At 38.8% G+C, this 24496-nt stretch overlaps 1 protein-coding gene and 2 pseudogenes across 3 annotated transcripts in view; 1 reads left to right on the top strand and 2 right to left on the bottom strand.

Moving 5' to 3' along the window:
* The window catches only part of ZMYND12 (zinc finger MYND-type containing 12), a 38040-nt gene continuing 13544 nt past the window's right edge, over window positions 1-24496 (bottom strand). The window contains exons 2-8 of one of the 3 annotated variants that reach the window (XM_039868827.1): window positions 22293-22434; window positions 20851-21022; window positions 13898-14067; window positions 10722-10844; window positions 9587-9698; window positions 7422-7567; window positions 1-2609 (exon numbers count right to left, since the gene is read on the bottom strand). In XM_039868827.1, the coding sequence (XP_039724761.1) occupies window positions 2589-2609; window positions 7422-7567; window positions 9587-9698; window positions 10722-10844; window positions 13898-14067; window positions 20851-21022; window positions 22293-22434 (886 nt within the window). In that variant the 3' untranslated portion in view covers window positions 1-2588. Of the gene's footprint in view, window positions 2610-3688; window positions 5497-7421; window positions 7568-9586; window positions 9699-10721; window positions 10845-13897; window positions 14068-20850; window positions 21023-22292; window positions 22435-24496 lie in introns of those variants that run through there. The other 2 variants (XM_039868828.1, XM_039868826.1) reach the window with 2 other exon arrangements.
* Window positions 3279-3397, top strand: LOC120607644 (uncharacterized; annotated as a pseudogene).
* On the bottom strand, window positions 11926-13854 carry LOC120607198 (60S ribosomal protein L17-like; annotated as a pseudogene).

Below are 24496 nucleotides of genomic sequence, written 5' to 3'. Positions count from 1 at the left end.
AAAAAAATTTTTCAGGTTTTGATTGTACTGATGAGAATATATAAGAGAATGTCCTAGTTTTTAGAAAATACATATTAAATATTGAAGGATAGAGGAACCAAATGTATGCAACTTATTTTCGAATGGTTCAAAATAATGGGTATCCATAAAGAGAAAATGATAAAGCAATTGTGGTAAAATGTTAACATTTGGAGAATTTGGGTGAAAGATATATGGGAATTCTTTGTATGACAAGTCTAAATAAACCTAAAATTATGTCTGCTGGGTTCATCTCTTCTCCACTAACCATTCAGTTTCAGGGCATATCCTTAAGCTCTCTTGTTTTTCTTAGGCAAGTATTTCCATTTCCGTAGTATTAATTACCATCTACATGATACTCTCCAATTTATCTCTCAAATCCCGGCTTCTTTTCTTAATGTCAGATTGCATGTCCAGTTGCCTACCTTTTCATCTCTTCTCGAATGTCTCATAAATATCTCAAACTTCCCATGCCCCATTCTGAATCCATGTTCTTATCTCTCCGCCACAAACTCGCTCCTCTTCCAGGGTCTCCTCACCTGAGTGCACAATGCCAACCACTTGCTCGAACCAGAAAAAAAATCCAGTAGTAATTTTTGTCTGCTATTTTCCTCATTTCCTATATCCAATTTCGTTTGTTGTGGTGAAACTTGACTTTCAAACTTTTAATGATCTTTTTCCATTGAAAAAAGTTTTTGTTCATTAACATGTTCTGAGAGATCTATGATCTTACAAAGGTTTGCAAGCAAGGGACAATACTTATAATATATAATCTTGGTTTTATATCCTGGTCTCAATAGTAACCCTTGCTTATTGCTTTTAACAACTGCTCTGTTTAAGTATTAACCATTGAAACAGGGTTTGTGTATGCACATATATAAATATTTATCTCCATCACATTGTCATCAATCTTGGTGAACATTAGCAAAGACATACTTTTTCTATTAAACAAAATGTTAACATGGCCTGTCATTTAAATAATGCTTCATTATCTTTCTTGAAGCCCTTACTTTGCCAAATGTTCATTTTGTGCGACCTGTTGCTTTTGAGAGATGGCATATTTCATAGAGCCAACATGAATATAGGAACACCTCACCTGCATCATATGTATCTATAGTGGGACCTACTGGAGATAGAGTAGTTTGGTTCTGATCTTGGTCACCTGAGGACCTATGGCACAACACAGGTCTGTAACTGTGTCGTGATAAAATGTTATATAGTGGGAATGCAGAACAACTCAAAGTGAATTTTTGTTAAATAAAAGTTCATAGACAACATGATATAATTTATAACAGTGCCTATGTACTTGCTAGTAGAAAATATTTAGCCAGGCCTTTCGGGGATGATCCCTCAGCTCCACACTGACAAATTCTGATTAAGATGCTTAGGAAAGATGTGAGTACCAGTATCTCCATAGAGCTCCTGGTTCTCTTCAACCTGGTGTATACCTTTTTCAGTCAAGTAAATCACATTTCAGAGATCTTCGGAATTGAGATTATGTCCTGCATCACTATATTATGTATGAAAACGAAATACATTTTCATTGAAGAGTCAAAAAAATCAGGTCAACATGAAACATTTTGAGATTAATGAAAGAAGGAAAATCTGAGAATTTACCATAAACAAACCCTCACTGTAGAAAATATTAAAGGATTTATCAGTAATATAAGCCCAGATAGAAGGTGTGAAAAGCAAGAAAGAATATGATGACTTTATAAAATAATAATAATTATGACTTGTGGGTTTAAGTTATATTTAAAATAAATAACAGTAATAATATGTAAGTTAAGGGGAAGTAAATGGAGTTAAGAGATTTTAAAGAACTTGTATGTCCAGGATGCAGGTAAACGTCCTAAATAACCAGAATTTGAGAAGTTAGAAATGGATATTTGAATTTCTGGGGTAATCATTGAAAGAATAGAAACACAGTACATAATCTAGCAGAAGTGGGGAGAAAATGAAATGAGAAAAAATACATAATCAATCCAAAAGAAAGAAAGAGGGGAATAAAATATGCAGAACAAATAGAAGGCACAAAATGAGATCATAAATTTAACCCTCAAAATATAGCATATAAATAAAATATAAATGGACTAAATGATTCTTTAAAAATTACAGATAGAAAAATGTCTGATTATTTTTATAAAAGATACATCCAAAACATAAGGATACAGATTGTTTGAAAGTAAAAGGTTGCGAGAAGAGACATCGAGTGTTTAGTCATGGCTTAGTCGGGAAAACAGAAGCCTCTGTAGGCATTTTGAGTAAAGAGATTATTTGATACAGGGAATTGGAAGCTTACACAATTTTTGAAATGACTGGGTGATAAAGATCAGGGAGCAAAAAGTCAGCAGGCTGCTTTCACAGGAAATCTGCTTTCAGGAAAGTAACAGTGGGTGATTCTCAGAAAGATTAATGGCTGATCCTTCTCATCCAGCTTCCAAATCTTGTGCAGTTGCCCATCACTGGTTGAATTTAATTGAGAATCATAAAAGGAAAGAGATACTGGGAATTGTAGTTCCTAGCTTCCCCTTTAAAGCAGAGGTAAATGCTGAAGCAGAGGTGTTTCGCTAGTAACAACTAATCCAGCCCTAAAGGAAAGAGGTTTAACTATGTTACTATGAGACCAAAATAGACTCTATGGTCAAAAGCATTACTAGAGATAAAGTTATTCTCTTTAGAATCACTTCATAATACAAAATAAAAAGATTTAATTCACCAGGAAAATATAATACTTGAATTTGTACTTGCCTAATAACAAAGCCTCAAAATATATAAAGCAAAAATGGATAGAACTACATATTGGATGGATTTTATATATCTCTCTCAGATATAAACCAAAAAATGTAGCAAGGATATGCAAGATTTGGAAATATGATCAATTTGACCTTAAGGATATATACAGAACACTGTGCCCAATAACTCCATTCTTTTCTAACCTGTGCAGAACATTTCTAAATATTGACCATATCCTGGGCCATAAAGCAAATCTCAACCAACTTCTAACAGTCTAAATTGTACATATTTTATGACCTCAATATACTTAAGCTAAAAATCAACAACAAAGTAGTAATTAGAGTCATCTTTTTTAAAAAATTAAGAATTATACCTCTGAATAACTCATGAGTCATACAAAATTAAGAAATATTTAGAAAACATGACAATTAAAATATTGCAGTTTAAAATATGTGGGATCATCTAAAGCAGTACTTAGAGAAAAATTTATAGCCTTATATGCAAGTGTTAGAAAAGCAGAAGGAGTCTACAGCCATGCTACCCTGAACAAGCCCAATCCCATCTGATCTTAGGAGCTAAGCAGGGTCGGGCCTGGTTAGTACTTGGATGGGAGACCACTTAGGAAGACCAGGTGCTGTAGGTGTAAAAAATAAAAAAATAAGAGATTGTAAACTGACAGGGTCCTTGCAATCTGTGAGGTTAACCAAGGGTTGCCTCACTTAAAAAAAAAAAAGTTGAGCAAAGGACATAAACAGGCAATACACACACACACACAACAGAAAATAAATATCCAATAAACCTATGGAAAAATTAAAAAAAGAAAAAGGAAAGCAGAAAGACTGAACATTAAATTACTAAGACATGTTGAAAAGTAGAAAAATATGGCCCATAATCAAAAGGGGAATCAATCAATAGAAATAATAAATTTAAACAATTTAATTTAAACAATAATTTTATAAATATACTCAATGGGGAAGAATTCATAAACAAAAATTTAAGGGTAGAGAGAACAGAGAGTAGATAATGGAGTGGGGACAGAGAAAGGGGCAACGAACATGGCAATGGAGAGAACTAGAGTTTAATGAAATAGACTTTAAAGGACTTTTTTTAGAATAAAGACGTTCTAATACATTTTTTTAATTATCTGCTAAGAGTTGTTGATCCTCCTCCTCACCCCCCACCCTACAAAATCTTCACTATACATCTAACTCATATTAAGGTTAGCTAAGGAGTGGGAATCAAAAAGAAGGGGTTGTGTCCCTAAAGAGATAAGAAAACAACTACAAGAGAGCAGCAGAGAATGAGAATGCAATTGAAGCTGAAAACTGGAGTGAGAGATGGCTGGTAGAAAAGTAAGGCCCTGGGACTTCGTAGGCATCTTAGAAAAGCATAAGAATGCCCAAAGGTATGGAAAGGGGTTCCCAGCAGATTTTGCCCAGACCTGTAGGGGCAGGGTGGCCCATCTGACCTGTTTTTATTATGTGTATCTGAATGAATTAATTTACAAGGAGGAACATAAAACTCTCCAACAGGTCTTTGACTTGCATATCCTTTCCCTGGGTGCAGATCTACACAGGAAGCAGAGTGTGCTAATGCGCAGGCTGCTTGGCAGGTCTGGATTAAAAAAGGAGATGCTAAATGACCACAGTCTTCTATGGGACAAGTTGATACAGCCATGGCCACATCTGGGCCATTTTACAACAATAATGAATGAGGTTATGGGGGGGATCAAGGTCACAAAGTTATTAAGTAAGAAAGCCGGATTTGAACCCAGGCATATCTGACTCTAAGGCTTGTACTCTGTCCCCTACATCACAGGGGCCTTTTCAGTGTACTTCTTCTACAGCGTAGATGGCTTACATCCACTTCAAATCACTGTCTAAGAAGAGAAAGACACCAATCTGGAACACGATCTCAGCCAATGCATACTGGGGCTCCCTGCAAGGTCCAGGGGTCTGCTGTGGCAGAGATCTATGATTTATGTCTGCATTTTGTTATTAGTTTTCTGCATATCTCATGTCCTTTTTGTCCCTCTCTTCCTCCTTTACTGTCTTCGTTTGCATTAAGTGTATCTTTCCTAGTATACTATTTTAATTCCTTTGTTGACTTTTAACTATTCTTAGAGTGGTAATTTTCTTAGTGATTACTCTAGAAATTATAATGGATATTTTAATCACAATCTACCTCAGATTAATGCTAACTTAATTCCAGTAGAATAGGGAAACTTTGCTCCAATATAGCTCTATCTCCATCCCCTTTTGGGGCAAAGATCTATGAAACATGTACTGAGAAACTTCTGGGAAATATGACAAACTATTTGTAGTTTAATTACAAATACCATATTAGTGAGCTGACAGCACATTACTGTCATACAAAGTTATATAAACCAAGTGCAAAGGTCATGATAAACAGGTTTTACTTATTTTATGCCTCAAGCTCTCTATTCCCTCACATATTCTGTGCAAGAATAAAAACACACAACTATGTGTGCAATCACAGGGGAAGAGGGTGAGAACTTCAGCAATTTGTAGTACCTCAGAGCAGTTGTGCAAGGCTGGAATATATAAGACATTCAACAGTCCCTTGCATAGGCCCTGACGCAGAACTCATGGGTCACTAAATAATGGGATAACCTTCTTCAGCCAAGATGAGATTGAGTAATTCTTGAATGGTGTTTTGTTCATGGTCACTGAGCTGTTGTTCTTTGGCTAGATTGAAGGCTCTCATGGCATATTCTTGTGCCTGGAATAAAATTGTAGTGACAAAAGGAAGTTGTCACAGGAAAGCATTACATTGGGAAGCCCCATTGGTGCTCAATCCCAGAAATACAGGAAAAGACCCATTAGCTTCTCACACCGCCACTAAGGTCTTGTCAGAAACTTGTGGACACCCACTAGGATCCCTACGGTTAGCCACACATGTGTTGGGTGGGACGGGGGGCACCAGAAAAAAACCCACTTGGCTTAACAGACTAAGTACACCTTCTTAGCAAAGTGAGGTCTTTGTAGGATCTTAATCAGGGCCCTTCGAACCAACATTGGGAGGCACAGAGATGATAGGTAACGGAAGTAAATTGTCATCCTGGGGGCCATGTAGCCTAGAGTCTTGACTTGGACAGAGGCTTCACAGGACATTTTGGCACAGACTCTGGCTTTCTCTTCCCTCCCTCCCACCTTCCATCCCTTCTTCTTTCTTCCTATAAATATTTATTGAATGGTTACTGTGTTCCATGTACTGTGACTACAGGCTGAAATTCCTGCCCCTGTGGAACTTACAATACAGTAGAGGAGAGAGGCAATAAACAAGACAAATAAGTAAAACACAATCATGTCTTAGTGATACATGCTAAGGAAAAAAAAAGCAGGAAACAAGGATAGGAAGTATCAGTGGTGGTAGAGGGTTTTACAGTTTTAGAGAGGGGGTCAGGAAAAGCTTCAGTGAAAACTGAATTAAGACCTGAAGGAAATGAGCCAATCTTGAGTGGACAGATGTATGTGTCCCTTTTTTCTAAGAACCTCTCACAGATCTAACATCTTTAATGCACCTTGGAGTAATGACTTCCTTGAGTATACAGTGGAGAACTGGACACAACTATAGAAGGGAGGCTTTTTCCCAATGTAAACTTGGAAATTCAATGGAAATGTTGCCCTGTTCTCTAACCACTCTTACCCCTACCCCAGATAGAGTTGGTGTCCCTCCTTTGTGCTCCCACATGCCTTGGGTTTTGCTGTCACCTCTATCATGACCCTTTGACTGTAAGCTCCTCCAGGAGCTACCGGTACACAGGTGTTTGGTAAAAGTTTGTTGAAGAAAAGAAAGGAAGAAGGGAGAGGGAAAATGAATCTGAAATTTTCCAACCAGCCCTCCCTCCCTCTCTCCTTGCTTGCTTTATTTTTCCCTGTAGCACTTTTTGCTATCTGAAATTCTATTACACATTTATATGTTTATTTGTTTATTGTGAGTTCCCCTCCTCCAAAAAACCTAAGTCCCATGGAGACAGGGAACTTATCTGGTAGTTCACCACTGTATCTCCAGTCCCTAGAATAGCAAATGTCATATGCTCAATAAATATTTGAATGAATGAATGAGTGAATCAGTTAATCAATAAATCAATAAACCTGAGATTTGCCACTTATTGTCTGTAAGAAATTGGGCAAATAATAGACCCTCTCTGTGCCTCAGTTTCCTTACCTGTTAAGTGGGAATAATAAAACAGCTACTTTATAAGGTTGGTATGAGAATTAAATATGATATTCATGTAAAGGCTAATGACTGACATGTAGTATCCACTCAAAAATGATTACCTTTTAAATTATTTCATGGTGATCCATTTCTGCCTGGATCCCTCCAGCAATAGGGAACACACTGAGTGTAATTAGAGCTACTCCTCCATTCCTCCAAGGACTCCCCAGAGCCCTCCTGCCCTGCAGGCTTTCTAGCACTGCCCCAGCCTCAGTTTACCGATGCAACCCTTTGAAGGCCCCCGTGAGGGAAGAAAGGAATCCAGTTTCCATTATACAGGCAGAACTCAACAGAAAATGTCATAAGCACCTGGATTTTTTTGGAGTGAGGGCTTACTCGAGGGCAATTGGGCAATACACAGCTGAATTCAACTAAAGGAATTTCTACCTCCATTTTAGACATGCTGCTTTTCTAGGGAAACTTGCCTTTGAATAATTCATCATCAGGTAGTAAAGCATGACCAGGATTTTCAGAACAAAGATAGTTTTTCGGGGGGCTTTGTCAGATGTGGATTCTCGAATGTTCAAGACTGAAGTCAGGATCCGAATGGCTTCTGCTTCCTGGGCTTCATCTGCAGTGGAAACAGAGGAAAGAAGAAACAGGCTGGCAGTGGGCGGAGGGCAGCTGCGTCTACTCTCCTCTATAAGCACTGAGCTGTGAGGGCACCTGGCCTCCTGAAGCCTCCTCACAGGGACATGGCAGGGGGCAGGGAGTGGGGAGGCAGCACAAACCGCAGCAAGTTTTTCAGCTGGAGGGCTGCTGCCATGTGCAGAGCAGGAAGCTGCAGTTTCAGGCAGCTCCCTAGCTTTGCCCAGCATGTCATTATCAGAGTAACCTAAGAAAATGCTCATTCCTACAGGTCCCAAGGTTGCTAAGGTTTCTCTCGTTCAGAGTCCTGAATTAGCTCTTAAGGCTCTCAAATACAGTGGATTTTTCATAGCGGGATTCCCTGGGCCCAACTCAGCTTCCACTCTATAGCAAGAGGAGGGAGCGGGGGCTTCTTGCAGCACCTTAATTCTTCTCCCCCAAATACAAAGATGCTTAAGCAACAGCCTTTCTGCTTCCTCCAAGGAAGCTGTTTACAATTTTCCCCAGCAGTTTTTGGTTCTACTTTTGTTACCATGTATTGACTTATTATGAGTTATTATGGGCCAGATACTTAAAAGTACTTTTTAAGTTCAGTAATTCTTTGAATAACATTATTTTGTTCAACATCATTTCATTATATCGTTGATGAGGAAAGAAAAAATCGATTCCCAGCTGGGGCCACTGTCTGTGTGGAGTTTGCATGTGCTCCCATATCTGCATAGGTTTTCTCCTGGTCCTCTGTTTTTCCTCCCATATCCCAAAGATGTGCACATTAGGTGAACGGCGTGTTTAAATTGTCCCAGTCTGAATGAGTGTGGGGTGTGAGTGGTCCTGCAATGGAAGGGTGTCCTGTCTGCAGTGGGTGCCCACCTGTTGCCCTGAGCTGCTAGGATAGGCTTCAGTCACCTGCGACCCTGAATTGGAATAAGCAGGTTGGAAAAGAATTATCTTATCTGTTTTTATTAATATTTCTTAAATATATGTATAGCTTACATTTACTTCAGTGTTTAATATTAGAAGTGCTTTCGGTCCTTATTTAGAAGTTTGGTGATCTTTTTGTTACCAGAAATATACCTTAGAAATTTAACTCCTGTTTATGTCAATAAGCCTATGGTAAAAATGGTATCGTTATACATCATTTCGCTTAAATTCAGTTTCCAAGAACTACCAACGACGTTGAGGACGTGCTATGTTAAGCTTAGAGAAGACAGAAGGGATATACACTATAATGTTAAGATTGACTATTTTTAGTTATCTATGATTTCCAAGTTTTCTGCTTTAACATGAACCACTTTTATAATGAAAACTCAATAAAGTTATTAATATTTTAAGCCTTAGCTCAAAACATCTCCTGTAAGAAGTCTTTCCTCTTCAACATCATCCTCACCTCATTCTGAGGCTTCTCTTGAAATATAATTTGTACTCATAGAAATTTTCTTGTGGTAATTCATATAGGTTCTGCCTCACCAACTACACTGTATGTCTTTTTTGAGCACAAACTAGATCCTCTGTCTTTTTATTATCTCAGAGGGAATGCCGTACAGTGCTACTCAACACTCAGACCTTGACTGAGCCTGGGGATGGAGAAATGAATCAGATGCAGTGCTGCCACTGAGAAGCTCACTGTCCAGAAATGGAAGAGGATAAAGCACCAGAACAATTGAGCAATGTGACTTTTGCGACAAGTCTACTTTGGATTATGTACCATAGAGGAATAACACATAAGAAATGGATGCTCTACAGAAATCACAGTATGCTCTAACAGGGCCTTTTTCTTCCAAATCTGTTCTTTATTAATTCCCTAAAAAGCTGTCTTTATGATGCTGGGGATCTGAATTCTGCTAAAATCTCTTCAATCCTCTGTCTCAGTTTCTCCATCAACAATACAAGGAAGATGGCACTAATGTGTACCATGACAACAGCTCTCCCTCTTCAGGGCAAAGCCTGTGGATTAGGAGGGATGAAGTCACTGCTCTGCTTCCCAGGATGAACTGCCACTTACCCAAGCCGGTGTCAGCTTCAAATCGTTTGCCCAGTAAATCTATTTGTTGGATGCGAGCCTGAGAGAGGACTTGATAGTGATCATTCAAATATTTATTCCAGATCTCAGAGACCTGTTGAGAAAGAAAATACGATCAGACAAGCAGGCCAGACCTTAGCCATCGGGCCAGCCAGCTTGGAGGGCAGCGCCTCTGGCCAGGTTTCCTGACAGTCTTCAGACTCCCATTCTCACTGTGTCTGGAGGCAGAGGTAGCCTTAGGAGCCCACACAGGCCTGGCTAAAGTGAGTGTGACAAGCGTTGAGCTACAAAGGGCATGTGGCAAGCTGACCTGGGGACAACCCTGGTGGGGTTTAATAACAATGGCTACCATTTGTTTGAGCACATACAACTAAACCTTTACATCCTCACAACATCCCCATTGAGGTCATAGTCTTCTTATTGCCATTTTACAGAAAGATAAATTGAAGCTCAGAAAAGTTAAGATCGCACTTGACTTTTGTAAGAGCTGCTATGTGGCACAGCCAGGAATTAAATTCAAATCTGTTTGACTCTGAAGCTCATTTCTTTTCAGCTACACCACAGTGCCTTCTCCTCACAAGTGGGTCTAAAATACGAATAAACAGTCACAGCATGAGAGCCTATATCACACACAGAAATAGTTGCTTGCTAAGTGAGGTGTTACCGTATGAACATAACCAATATACTGGAAATAGTTTAAAATCTTTTACATACAAAATTGGAAATTTCAAAGTCCTTTCATGTTCTTTGTTCCCTTCGTATGACCTTTCAACAATAATTTTCCCTTAAAAATCTCATCTTCTCTATCACACACCTCAATATGCCCATATTAGCTTGGTCCTGTGGATATGACAGAGCATATATATATATATGGCAGTCTATTTGGAGCATTTGACCCATCACTTATTATTTGTTAATTGCTCCATGGATGCTAAGGACTAACCTATTTTGGTAGTAGAGAAACAGGAGAGAAAAGTGGAATGTATCATGTATCAGCCTGTGTGAACTTGGGCAAGTCACTTCATCTCTCAATGCCTCAAATTTCTCATGAATGAATCGACACCAGCTGTGAGACAAGGCCTGTGTCAAGGCTCAGCTCTGATATTCTCCAGCTCACCTTGGTGTACAGCGTGTCTGCCAGGTCCAACTTATTAAGACCATAGAAGATATTAGCCAGATGGAAGTAGCCTCCTGAGGTCCTGATGTCTTCTGTTCCAAATGCACAACTGGCAAAATAAATCTATAGCAAAAGGAAGAAGGAAAGTGCTTGAACTCTCTTTGTAAATCATATATCCCATAAAAGACTTGTATCCAGAATATACAGAGAACTTTTACAACAGCCCAATTAAAAAATAAGCGAAGGATCTGAATAGACGTATCTCCAAGAATGCATACCAATAACTAATAAGTACATAAAATGATGCTTAACATTTTTTGTCATTAAGAAAATGCAAAATAAAATCATAATGAGATACCACTTCACACACACTAGAATGGCTCTAATCAAAAAGGCAGACTATAACAAGTATTGTCAAGGATGTGGAGAAAACGGAATCCTCGTACATCGTTGGAAGGAATGTAAAATGATACAGCCTCTGTGGAAAAAGAGTTTGGCAGTTCTCAAGAAGTTACTATATGACACAGCAATTCCATTATTTGGTATATGTCCAAGAGAAATAAAAACATCCACACAAATACTTGTATACAAATGTTCATAGCAACATTATTCATAATAGCCAAAAAGTGGAAACAACCCAAATGTCCATCAGCTGATGAATGGATAAACATATCATGGTATATTAATATGATGAACTACTACTCAGCAACAAAAGGAATGAAGTATTGATACACACAACAACACGGATGAATCTCACAATAATTTTGCTACGTGAAAGAAGTCAGATGCAGAAGACGACATATTATTCTGTTTATAGTAAATGTCCAGAGAAGGCAAATCTAGAGGGTATGAGAATGAGAAATGACTGCAAATGGATGTGAGGGATCCCTTCAAGGTGATGAAAATGTTCTAAAACTGGATTGTGCTGATGGCTTCACAACTCTATTATAAGTTTGCTACAAATCATTGAGTTGTACACCTAGAGTGGGTGAATTTTTTGGTATGTGTCAATAAAGCCATGGTTGTTTTTTAAATTTTTTTAAATTTTCAATTACAGTTGACAGTCAATATTAATTTCAGGTATACAGCACAGTGGTTAGACATTTATGTCCTTTTTTTCAAACCTAGGCTGAGTAATCTGAGCTTGGTCTATTTTTTCTTCTTCTTCTTCTTCTTCTTTTTTTTTTTTTACTTTTATTAGCATTTATTTGATGCTAAATTTACTCCCAGGCCATAAGTTTCCCTTCTTCAGTTTCTTCTGGGATATCTTTTTCTTCTGTGCAACTTCCTCTTCTGGTTTAGGAACAATCTGCTCTTTTTCAGTAAGGATCATCTCAGCATGGCAGGGAGAGCTCAGGTTGGGGTAAATCAGTCCATGAGCTTTCTAAGTTCTGCGCCGCATTTGGGGAGCTTTGTTCACCTGGATGTGCCCAATGACCAGAGAGTCTACATCTAAATCTTTAAGGTCAGCATTACTCTCTGCATTTTTAATCATGTGCAGCAAAAATTCAGCACTCTTTTTAGGCCACAGACCCTGTGTCCAGCCCCATTGTTTGGCATGGGCACACCTACCAACTCCACCATTGTAACAATGGAATGGCACACACTGCTTCTGTAAAATGACGTCCTTCAGATACTTGATGGCTTTTCGGATATGCATATGTTGAATGGCCTAGGCAGTTTCACGGGTGTTCTTAAAGTGAACACGGAGATTTGAACCTCTTGATTTGCATGAGTTTGTGGGGTTTTTCTGGGTCAAGTAAATAACAAACCATTTTTGGAGGTCACCTCAGGCCACTTACAGAAGAGCTGAGCTTGGTTTAATTCTTAACATCGTGACTCAGCTCAAGACAGAATGAGTCTCTGCCTAATTTGTCAGAGGGTGTAGAGTATATTTGTGTAAAGAAACAGATGAAGAAGTGTATTAGTCAGGCTCCAAGGTGGAAGTAGATGGTCCCCTCAAAATTATTTCCTGAAGATAGCTTAATGAAATAATTATTCACAGAGATGCAGAAAGGTTAAGGAACCAACAAGAGCTAGTGAACCACTAGGGATTATCGACAGCAAGAAGTTATTACCATCCCGACTCCTGAAAAAGCAAGGGGATAAAGCAGGGTTACCAGGATCTAGCAAGAGCTGCAGCTACGGAAGAAGGCTTCCTGACAGGAGCTGTGGTCATGGAGGAACACTGCCCCTGCCGGAACTGGGGTGGGGCAGAAAGGCAGCAGAGAGAGTAAATGTCCCAATCTCTTTCTCCTCTCAACCTCAGTCCTCTGCCACTCCTCTCACTTTCCATACTCAACCAAAGCCAGAGAGCAATAAAGTCCAGGTTGTATTGCGCACAGAGGTCAGCCTCCCAGGGCAGAGTAGGGCAGAGAATGGATTTGGCATAAGGGGATATGGAGACTAATCAGCACAAAAAATGTTCCCAATGGATTTATGGGCATTGTGCAAGTGGCCACCAACCAGAGGGAGGGTTGCCCAATGCAGAGGCTGAAGAGAGAACCAACCTGCCTAGAGACTTCAGTCTGACCCTTAACTTCATTCAGATTTCTCTTCTCTTTAGTAATATTGCCTAATACTGAAATCCTAATAGAAACCTCATAAATTTTGGAAGAACAGCTCAATCATTACTCTCATCATCCTATCTAATATTTGCACAGAGTTTTATAGCTTATAAAGAACTTTCATACACCACCAGCTCATTTAAATTTAATAACTACACTCCAAAGTGGACACATTGATGTTATTTATAAAAATAATAGCTAATATTGTCCTATTATTTATCTCTGCAATGACCCAATGAGGCAGAGATAATTTTATGATTTCTGTCTTACAGGTGATGAAATAGGTTAAATAATTGTCAAAGAATATATGGCTGATGAAACTACAGAAATAGAACTAGAAGTAAAGCCCTTCTCTTAACAGCACACTGTTCTGCTTCCTCAGAACAGTGGAAGCTTGGAGAAATGATGTGACCTGGCCGAGGCCGCACAGCCAGGAAGTGGAAAGGCTTGAACTCAGGTTGTTAGAATTGTGTTCTTGCTAATATCCCACCAGTCAGTTGTAAACAGAAAGTAATTGAGAGAAATGCTCAGTTAAAAACAACAACAACAACTAAACAGAGTCACAAGTATAAGAATAAACATTTAAGTGTTATAATTTAGCTTGTTTACATCGTTGGCCAGATGATAACGGGCTTCCTCGTAGTTTTCCTTAGCCATACAGAGAAGTCCCAGGTTCCGATGCAGTAAAGAGTGGGTGGCATAAGAACATTCAGTTGATTTGAGGACTGTCCACTGGGCTTGGGATAGATACTCCTCAGCCTGGACAATGTGGCCCAGACCTGCCCAAAAGAAGGAAAGAGGTTTATAATTCATACCCTGGCCAGAGAATACATAATGAAATATGTCACCATACATTTACTCATTTATTCATTGACTCAAACATTGATTGACACACAAAAACTCATACATAAATGTTCATAGCAGCCTAATAATAATAGTCAAAAAAATAAAAACAAATGTCCATCAAGTGATGAGTAGATATGTAAAATGTGGTCTATCTATATCCATGAGTGGAATATTATTCAGTTATGGAAAGGTATGAAGTACTGATACACACTATAACATGATGAACATTGAAAACACATTGCTAAGTGAAAAAAGCCAGACACAAAAGTCCACATACTGTGTGATTCTATTTATATGAAATGTCCAGAAGAGGCAAATCCATGAAGACAGAACATAGATTGGTGGTGGCCAAGGACTGTGCGTATGGGGAAATGGGATGTGACTGCTAATATGGGTATGGGGTTCCATTTTGGGGTAACTAAAATGTTCTGGAATTAAACATAGTTATAGTTGCACAATTTTCTGAATTTACTAAAACCATTGAACTGTACTTTAAAAGGGAGAATTATGTGGTATGCAAATTGTATCGCAACTTAAATATACATGTATATTTATGTACCAGGCATTGTGTTGAATGATAGGACTAAAAGATGAATCAAAGCCATTATCCTTGAAAAATTTATAGTTGGGTTGGGGGAATGAATATGTGACATGAAAACAAATATATTCATAACATAGTATGAGTGCAACAATAGTGAAATCATAAGATTTGGAAGTGACAGAGAGTGTTTCATTCTATGGGTGAGGTGGACAAAAACAATGGAGTGGGAAGAGGTATGGTCAGTACTTTGGACTGAATGTTGTTTCCTCCAAAATTCATATGTTACAACAATCCCCAAAGTGATGGTATTTGGAGGTAGGGCCTTTGGGAGGTAATAGGTCATGAGAGTGGACACCGTATTACTGGGATTAGTGCCTGTATAAGAAGACACACAAGAGATGATCTCTCTTGGCCGTGTGAAAATATAGCAGGAAGCCTGCTATCTACAAGACAGTAAATAGGCCCTCACCAGACACCAAATCCGCTAGTAACTTGATCTTGGACTTTCAGCCTTTAGAACTGTGAGAAATAAATGTTTGTTGCTTAAACCATCCAGTCTATGATATTTGTTATGGCAGTGGAGATAAGACAATCAGGAAAGTCTGAGCTGGGTTTTGAGAAAAATAGAAGTTTTCCAGATAGATGAGGGAGACAGCATCCTAGGCAGAGGTAACACATGCAAAATCATGAAGCTATGAAATAGTATGCCATATTCAGAGAACTATATATCAATTAGTCTGTGATGCTGGAACACAAAATGTGAGAGACAGAGTGGCAGGAAGTGAGGATAAAGAGGTAGGCAGGGGACAGATTATCAATGGCTTAGTATGTCATGCCAAAGAGCTTGATGCATGTGGATAAAAATTAAAGGATTTTCAGAATGAAAGAGAGAATTAGATTTAGATTTAGAAGGCTCGTCTAGAGCCAATGTGGAGCAGAGACCAGAGAGAAGGAAGAAAAGTGGAAGCTTCACCAAAAGACTTTTGAAATAGTGAAGCACTGATAAGAGCCTGAACCAAGGCAGTGACTGAAGATAGAGTAGATACGAAAAGACGTTTAGGAGCTATAATGGACAACGCACAGTTATTAAGCAAAAGTCACCTTTATTTCTAATATTCTTATACTCATGACACTTAAAACTTTTTGTTTAGCTGTAAAAATACATAACAATTGCCTGCATCCCTGCTTGCCTCTTAGGGAGCTTGTCAGAACTGAACAGAAAACTACTGACAGGCTTCTGCAGAGCCAGAGGCACGCTGTGTGTGTGAAGTATTTCATGTGATGGATGCTGCAGCAGAAATGGCACCAAGAAAGGGTTAGAAGATGAGGACATGAACCCCTAGTGAATCAATTTTCTGTTCTTTGTCCTTCCTCCCAGGCCTAGTTAAAAAAAAAAAAAACCATTATTTTATTTTAGTTGTAATGATCTGTCACTGAAGTAAAGGAGAGATGAAGAACCATCTACAAGAGGAAGTAAGTAAATTTGCTTGACTGAAGCTCAAACTAACATGGGAAACTAATGTGGGAAGATTCTAGATTAAAGCAAGAAGCCTATACCCCTGACCTGGCTCATGGCAAGTCGCATCTTCCATGTAGGTTTTGTTATAAAATAAGAGCTATAGACTGAGGTCCTCTCAAATTTAAAGAAGAAAATGACTCTTAGCTAAGATTGTTTAGATAGAGAAAAAAATTGGTAGAGGGTATTGACAAAGACTAGAAATTTTAAATTTTCTTTGTCCAGTTCTCATTCAAGGAGGCAATACCAAAGAAGGATGGCTCCAAGGCCAAGCCTTACTAGTGTCTAAACAAGCATCAATCCCAAAGGAAAAGGTATGCCTGGGAGAAAAAAAACTATGAGGCTGCAAATTCAGAGAATGGGATACAGTGAGGTGAGAGAAATGGGCTGTTATAAGCAGGTCAGAACTAAGATTGTGACTAATGAGTGGGCACATTCAGGTATGCCCTCTTATGCAGAGTGCTTACCTGGAGAGGCATAGGGATGGAGTGGAGGTAGTAGAGATATAAAGCTGCCTAAGGAAGTGAGATTATCTAAAGGGTGATCGTAATAGTATGTGGAGTAGATAGAGAAAGGTTAGTCCATTAAGGAGCAGTAGAACTTGCCTGAAGGGTGAAACAACAGGCTGACACTGGGTTAGTGGCAGATCTGAAAGACATTATGGGGGAAGATTTTGCAGGACTTGGTGATGAAAATAAAGAAACACAGAATAAAGCAGTCACAGATGATTCAAAGGTGTGGCTGTGGGGCATGCAAGAGAAGAAAAGGAAATCGGTATTTCCTGAGGGCCTGTTCTTTGCCCTACACTATGCTAGGCCATTGGTATCTGTGATTTAAGTCTGCCAATAACCCTGTGAAATAAATATCTGAGGAGGAATTTACAGAGGAGGAAACTCATTCATTCAACCATATATTCATCTAATTTACTGAGTACATGTTGGTATGTACTCAGGCATGATCTCTGACCTCAAGGAGCTTATAACCAAGTAAAGTAGGCATACAATAAACACACAAAAAATGAAATGCTATGAAGGAAATGAACAGAACACAGTGATCTTAAAAAAGCAGGGAGAAACCTACTCTGATTGGATGATTAAGGAACACCTCTCTGAGAAGGTGACATTTAAGCAGATACCTGACAGTTGAAAAGAAGCCAGACATGTACAAGGGAGAAAAGAGCAGGCAGAAGGAACGGTACATGTGAAAGCCCTAAGGTAAGAAAAAGCTTGATGCCTGGGATCACCCAACCAGTAAGAAAGAGTTGGAATCTGAACCCAGGCTCTCCCAGTTCCAAAGTGCTGACAACAGTGGGGGAAGATGAGTAAGATGGCTCCTCTTTGAAGAGTTACTAAAAGTATCATTTCTAGTTATTAAAATTCCAAAGCTTTACTTAAAAAAAAAAAAAGGCTGAATACCTGTTATTTTCCCACTCCAGTCTGCAGAAATCTGTAAGATGGGAAAAAGAGGCATGTGTACAGGGATGTGATTTATTTAGACTTTCAAAAAGGTTGGCAAGGTTTCAAATCAATGACCGTGGGAGTTATAATGAAACCTTCCATTTAGACTGAACTTTCTAGCTTGCAAAGCACTTTCATGTTCATTACATACAAATTCATTTAATCCTCAAAACAATCCTGTAAAGAGGACTCGGATTCAACAAGTGCTTACAGAATGCCCACTAGGTGTCAGGTATTATAAGAGGGGCTTTTGAGTCCCTTCTGGGCCCTAAGTTGTTCTGGGCGTGAAGACACTATGATGAGTAAGAATAGATACAGTTTTAGTTCTCCCTGAGCTTATAGTCTAGTGGAGGAGAGAGACTTTAATCAAACAATCTCATCAATGAATATATAATTATTATTGAAGTAAGTACCTAGAAAAAAGGAAGAAGTTTCTAACTGGGTACATAAAGAGAGACTCGACCCAGTCTGGGTGCTTGGGAAAGTCTTCTAGACAATGGAGTGGTAACTCTTGAGCTGAGACCTGAAGGATGAATAAGCATTGGTTAGGTGAAGGGGAAGAGAGAAGTTGGAATAGTGGCTAGAGAAAAGCCTTCCAGAGTAAGGAAGCATCACAGTGCTTCTGAAGAAACGAGAGAAGGCCAGTGTACCTAAAAGGAAAGAGAAAAGAATTCAAGACAAGGTGAGAGAATTCATAAAGCCTGGACCCATAGGTTGCTTTAGGAATTTGGTCTTTAGTGGAGTGACTTGATCACATTTTGTATAGAAGCCAGATTAGAGGGAGGCCAAAGATGTGTAGAGATCAGTCGGCAGGCAACAGTCCAGATGAGAGATGATAAGACTTAGGCCAGGGTGGCTCTTCCAAAATCCCAGAGCTAGCCAGTGTCAGAAATAATCAGAACCTGGGCTGTATTTCCTTGTCCAGTACTCTTCCCAAGGAGGGACAGTATAGAATGAGAAGTCAAACTTGAATGGGGTGAGGAAAGCATTCTTGCAGTTAAATGTCCTGGTATGTGGAGTCAAAGCCCAAACTAGTGAGGAGGAAGCCCATGTAGAAGAGGTAGAACAGAAGGAGGAGTCAGAGCCCCGAGTGGAGAGGAGGGCATCTGCAAAGGCAGAGGATAGGGTTGGAGATGGGAAGCTGGTTCATAAAAGGGAACTAATTAAATATGTAAACATATTAATGAAGAAAGAAGCCAGTATTTTCACTGTCAGAGAAAGGAACTACCAATATGGAATGGGAGAAAATTACATTGAACTTTGTGGTAGTTTTGGACTGGATTTGGTGTTCTGGTATGGACCCCTGGTCATATATACATAAAGAGATATATAGATACAGATACATAAAAATAAATTTCGATGCAATGTATGTAGGTGTATAAACATTATTATATTTATACATATTCTTTAACTCTGTCCACTGAGAAGGCCTAGGAGCAACCATACTCTAACAGCAATGCATATGTTTAGTGCACAACTCTTGGCTTCTGAATTCCATTTTCCACTAAAGAAAATCAAGGCTCCTTGGAGATATGTTCCAGAAGGCAGAAAAGTGATCAAAGAACAAAGGAGATGTGTCAAAGAGACACAGAAGCCAGCCTGAATGGGCTGCCACTTACCAAATCAGGGACAGTTTGAGCATCCAATTAATGATAGTAAGGGAGTATATCTCATCAACTAAAACAGGAAACCAAGAGTCTATACTGATAAAAAATAAATAATGAATATATTGAAAGTTTGATGAGAAATAGGATAGTTATATATTTTCAAAATACTGCTCCCCTTAAACTACTTATTAATTGCAAAGAAGGGAAAGAGTAACTTTACAGAGAAGAAGACTGGCAGATATCATCTTAATAAAGTAACTTAAATGATCATCATTAGTAATGGAACAAGTTGAAAACATGTGCCAACTTACAGGCTGAGAAGAACACAGCATCATTTCTGTGATATTCCTGCAAAGATACATCCCCTGTATCCAGTCATGAAGAAACATCGGAGAAACTCAAACTGAGGGACATTTTAGAAAATAGCTGGACTTTAATATTTAAAAGTATCAAAGTCACAGAAGTCAAGGAAATATTGAGAAACTATTCAAAATGAAGGAGACTGAAGACACATGGTAACAAAATGAAAAGCATGATTCTGAGCTGTATCCTTTCACTATAAAGATGCTGTTGGGGTCACTGGAGAAACTTGAGTGGAGTCTGGTTAGTAATGATAGTAGATAATGATTGTATTGTGATTATGAAGGAAACCATCTTTGTGGAAAATACACACTGAAATATTCAAGGCATAGGGCATCGGGTAAGCAACTTACTCTCAGATAGCTCAGGGGAAAAAGTTCTTTGTATGGCATTTCCAACAGTTATATTTTTTTAAGTTTGGTTTTTTAAAAAAAAAAAAATGGTTGCTATTAATATGTACAAAGTAGAAGTACAGTACCTAAAACACAGTAGGTGCTCAAAAATGTTAATTCCTCTCAAAAGTGCTAATTTTCCTTTTGTTGCATCTACCATGTGCAATGCTTGCCAAGTCTGTGCTCCCCACTCTCAGAACTGCCTCTCCCATCTATAGGAGCAGGTTCCTATAATCCTATTTGAACTATGTGACCCTGACACAAAGATAAAAATAGATACCACCCTCAAGCTGAGTCAACACAATTCTTTCTTCTAGGAATTTAAAATTGAAAATCAAATGCTAATTAGTTTCTATTACCTACCTCGAACCTGGGGGACATGTACATTCAATGTAAATTTAAGCCACACCTGATATTTTAGGGGTAGTTTTCTTCTGCAGTAAGAACAGGAGAGAAAAATCTGGTCTGCAGAGACGGAATATAAAGCAGATAAGGAGAGAGAAGCAGAGATAAGAGAAAAGGCCCAAGAAAGAGAAACTGAGAGCACCAGCCTTAGTTTGTTACAGCATTCTGACTCTAGCACCTCGTGAAGCCTCACTTCCCTTAAGACACTCCAGCATCCTAATAAATTCCCTCCTTTTGCTTATGCCAGCTGGAGTGGATTTCTGTCAGTTGTAGCCAAAAGTCCATGGCATCTCCTTCTCCACCTTGTGGTAACCTTTACAGCAATCCTGCTCTTCCACAAAAATGGAAGGAGTCCAAGGCTGGACTCTTTGGCCACCGATATGACCCAGTATAGCACTTCGTAAGGCCTCCAGGGGATCTCAAGTCAGTTCCACTTACCAAGGCTAGCCTCAGCCAACAGCAGGTAAGCAGGCACAAGCTCTACGGAACTCAGGCCGTGCACATTCATGCGGAAGCGAAGAGAATGCAAAGCTGCTGGGACAGCATCTTCATGTTTTCCTTCAAAGAGATATTTCTGGGCTACGGTGTAGCAGAATTCAATCAAATGCTTCTGTGGAAGAAAAAACTAGATCATCTGAGAAAGCCTAAAGGTAAAAGGCAATGGTGAATAGAGGTACACCTGGAGATAAGGCAAACACCTAGTAAACTGGTTGAGGGCACAAACAGTTTAGGGTACAACCAGTTTAATACAGCGAACCTGCCTGTATTAAGGTGGACGTGCGACCCAAAATCGGTGATATAAAAGGCAAACTTGGACTGTGAGTTCATCAACGCCCAGGAACAAGTGTCTTTTCATCTTACTTAGTGTTTGGCATAAATGAGTGCTTCAGATAAAATTATTAAATAAATATTATTCTTATATTTATAATAAAATTTTAGTTGAGAAAGCTGTCATGCCTCAGGACAATCGAAAACTTTCTGCCTTTCTGTTTGAGTTAATTTTGAGATAAATATCTTATTTTTCCTTCTGGAGTTATCCTGCTTAGCTAATATCAGAAACAACTTTAACTCTGTATTGTTCTAAGGTCACTCTCAAAGTGTCACAACATTAAAATGGATGAATCTGGTGTTTTGAGATTTATGGTTTATAAAGCACGATTTTTTTAGAATGATCAAGATGCTATCAATGCCATGATAATAGTTCTCCTAAACTCTTTAATTTACTCACTAGTGTATTCATACATCCTACTATGTGCCTAGGCTTTTCTCACAGTATGGGTTTTATGGCTGAATTTTGTCCCCCCCAAAAATTCGTATGTTGAATCACTAACCCCTAGTACTTCAGAATGTAACTACATTTAGAGATAGAGCCTTTAAATAAGTGATAAAGTTTAAAATGAGGCCATTAAGATGGCCCTAATCCAATCGAACTGGTGTCCTTATAAGAAGAAATTTGGACACACAAAGAGATACCAGGGATGTGTGTACACAGAGGAAAGACCATGCAAGGACACAGCAAGAAGACCGCCATCTGTAAGCCAAGGAGAGAGGCCTCAGAAGAAACCAAACCTGTGGATATCTATCATTGATCTTGGACTTCTAGCCTCCAGAACTGTGAGAAAATAAAGTTCTGTTATTTAAACCCCCTCCCTCTCTATTTATGGTATTTTGTTATAGCAGCCCAAGGAACGAATATAGGAGGTAGTCGGAAACCATGTGGAAAACAAGCGACCGAATGGTATTGAGGACATAAAGACACAAAACGAAGTCTCTGCTCTCACAGAGGTTAGAGTTTAGTGATCTCAACTCAGTACACCCTTTTTCCTGGACAGTTTTGCTACGCCTGTGAATTAACCCTGTAACCATCTGATAGGCCCTACCTGCCGCTGCTGCAGCTGGTGGAGGCCATGCTGACGTTCTTCCTCTGAATTGTAGAAGGGCATAGAAGTGCGCAGCGGAATCAGGAGCTGACAGATCTTCTCATGGATGCTTCTCCAGTCGGCTCTTTGATGAACCACACCACTGAAAATAAAAACACGGACTTCATCATCTTTACTTTGTCCTGATTTAGGATTCTCTTGGCCCTACTCCTGGCCTAGCCCTAGAAACTAGAAAAATAAGCCCAACACAAACCAGGCAGGGAGTCCAAAGCCATTTCAAATCTTTTTTTCATGCGGTTATTTGATGGTGGAAAAACTATGTTGGGGTGGAGAGGGGTGATAGAAGATGTCCTTTCTGCAGGCACGGGTTCACATTCCGAAGTGACATGGTGATGCTGTGGCTATTCTGCCTTCGTGCTTCATTAATAACAAGAAAAACAGCTTTAACTCTGCATTGTTCTAAGGTCATTTTCAAAATATCTAAACTCTGAAGCTAAGGAATTTGAGTGTTTTTTCCCTTGGGTTAGGAAAAGGTATTTACATTTGCTGAGGCTCTAAGAGACCTTTCCTATAATCAGTGCCACCATGTTGCCTGGTTCTGAAGAGCACCACTTGTGTTGTCTTCTGCCTTGTGCTCCAGGAGTGCCTTTCACATAGAACACACTGTGAATGACCCCACAAACCCAGTGCTGCATGCAGCAGGTGGTCTTGCATGTAACTAATTAACTTTTTAAAAACTAAACGAAATCTGTTATTACCATTTTAAAGGTAAAGAAGCAAAGCTGTGGAGAGAATGAGTATTTACTCTAAGCCTGTACTCCAAAGCCATTTGTTTTTTTTTTTTTTTAGCTCTGCAGGGGAAGCACTGTGACAGTTTGGTATACAGCTTTTCTGACTGTTTTACATGCATATTTAGTATTTTTAAACACTCAAAATTAGACAGCACAGATGTAGAACATTTGCTTCATTTCAGAAAAATTCTATTGGGCAGCACTCCTACAGAGTATTCACTCCCATTCCTTAAATAATTGCCTCTATGAATGACTCCCAAATCTAATCCTTCCTCCAATTATGGTGCGGTTTTTTTCCTTTTTGATATATAATTCATATACCATAAAATTCCCCATATAAAAATGAACAATTCAGTAGTCATTTAAATACACTCACAAGGTTGTATAACCATGACCCTATTTATTTCCAGGACATTTTCATTACCCAAAAAAGAAACTCCATTCACTCTAGCAGTCACTCACATTCTTGCTTCCACCCATTGATGCCCAGATTCACTAATTTACTTTCTCTATGTATTTGCCTATTCTACATTGCATATAAATGGAAACACAATATGTGGCCTTTTGTGTCTAGCTTCTGTCACTTAGCATGCTTTCAAAGTTCATCTGTGTTGTAGCATGTATCAATTTTATTCCTTTTTATGGCTGAGTAACATTTCACTATATAGATGTATTGCTTTTTGTTTATCCACTCATCGGTTGAACTTTTGGGTTGTTTCCACTTTTTGGCTATTATGAATAATGCTGCTATGAACATTTATATACAAGTATTTGTGTGGATTTTAATTTCTCTTGGGGTATAGACCTAAGAATAGAATTGCTGTGTCACATAGTAACTCTGTGCTTAACTTTTTGAGGACTACCAAACTGTTTTCCACAGAAGCTGTATCATTTTACATTCCCAATGTACGAGGGTTCTATTTTCTCTACATCCTCATCAACGCTTGTTATTTTCTATATTTTTGATTATAGCCATTCTAGTGTGTGTGCAGTATTTCATTGTGGTTTTAGTTTTCATTTCTCTAATGACTAATGATGTTGAGCATTTTTTCAGGTGCTAACTGGCCATTCATATATCGTCTTTGTAAGAATGTTTATTCAAATCCTTTGTCTATTTTTTAACAGAGTCTTTTGACTTCTTATTGATGAGTTTTAAAAGTTCTTTACATATTGTAGATTCTAGATCCTTATGATTTGCAGATGTTTCCTCTCTTTCTCTGGGCTGTCTTTTCCTTTCCATCTTAGTGTTTTCTGATGCACAAAAAATTTAATTTTGATGGTACCCAACTTATCTTTCTTTGGTTCCTTGTGCTGTTGGTGTCATATCTAAGAAATGCTGCCTAATCCAAGATCACACAGATTTACAACTATGTTTCCTTCTAAAAGTTTTACATTTTTAGCTCTTACATTTAG

Source organism: Pteropus medius, unplaced genomic scaffold, assembly GCF_902729225.1.
Source record: "Pteropus medius unplaced genomic scaffold, Ma_sr-lr_union100, whole genome shotgun sequence".
In the NCBI taxonomy this organism is placed as follows: Eukaryota; Metazoa; Chordata; class Mammalia; order Chiroptera; family Pteropodidae; genus Pteropus; species Pteropus medius.
The sequence above is the reverse complement of the archived record's forward strand: the minus strand, read 5'-3'. Positions and strand labels throughout refer to the sequence as shown.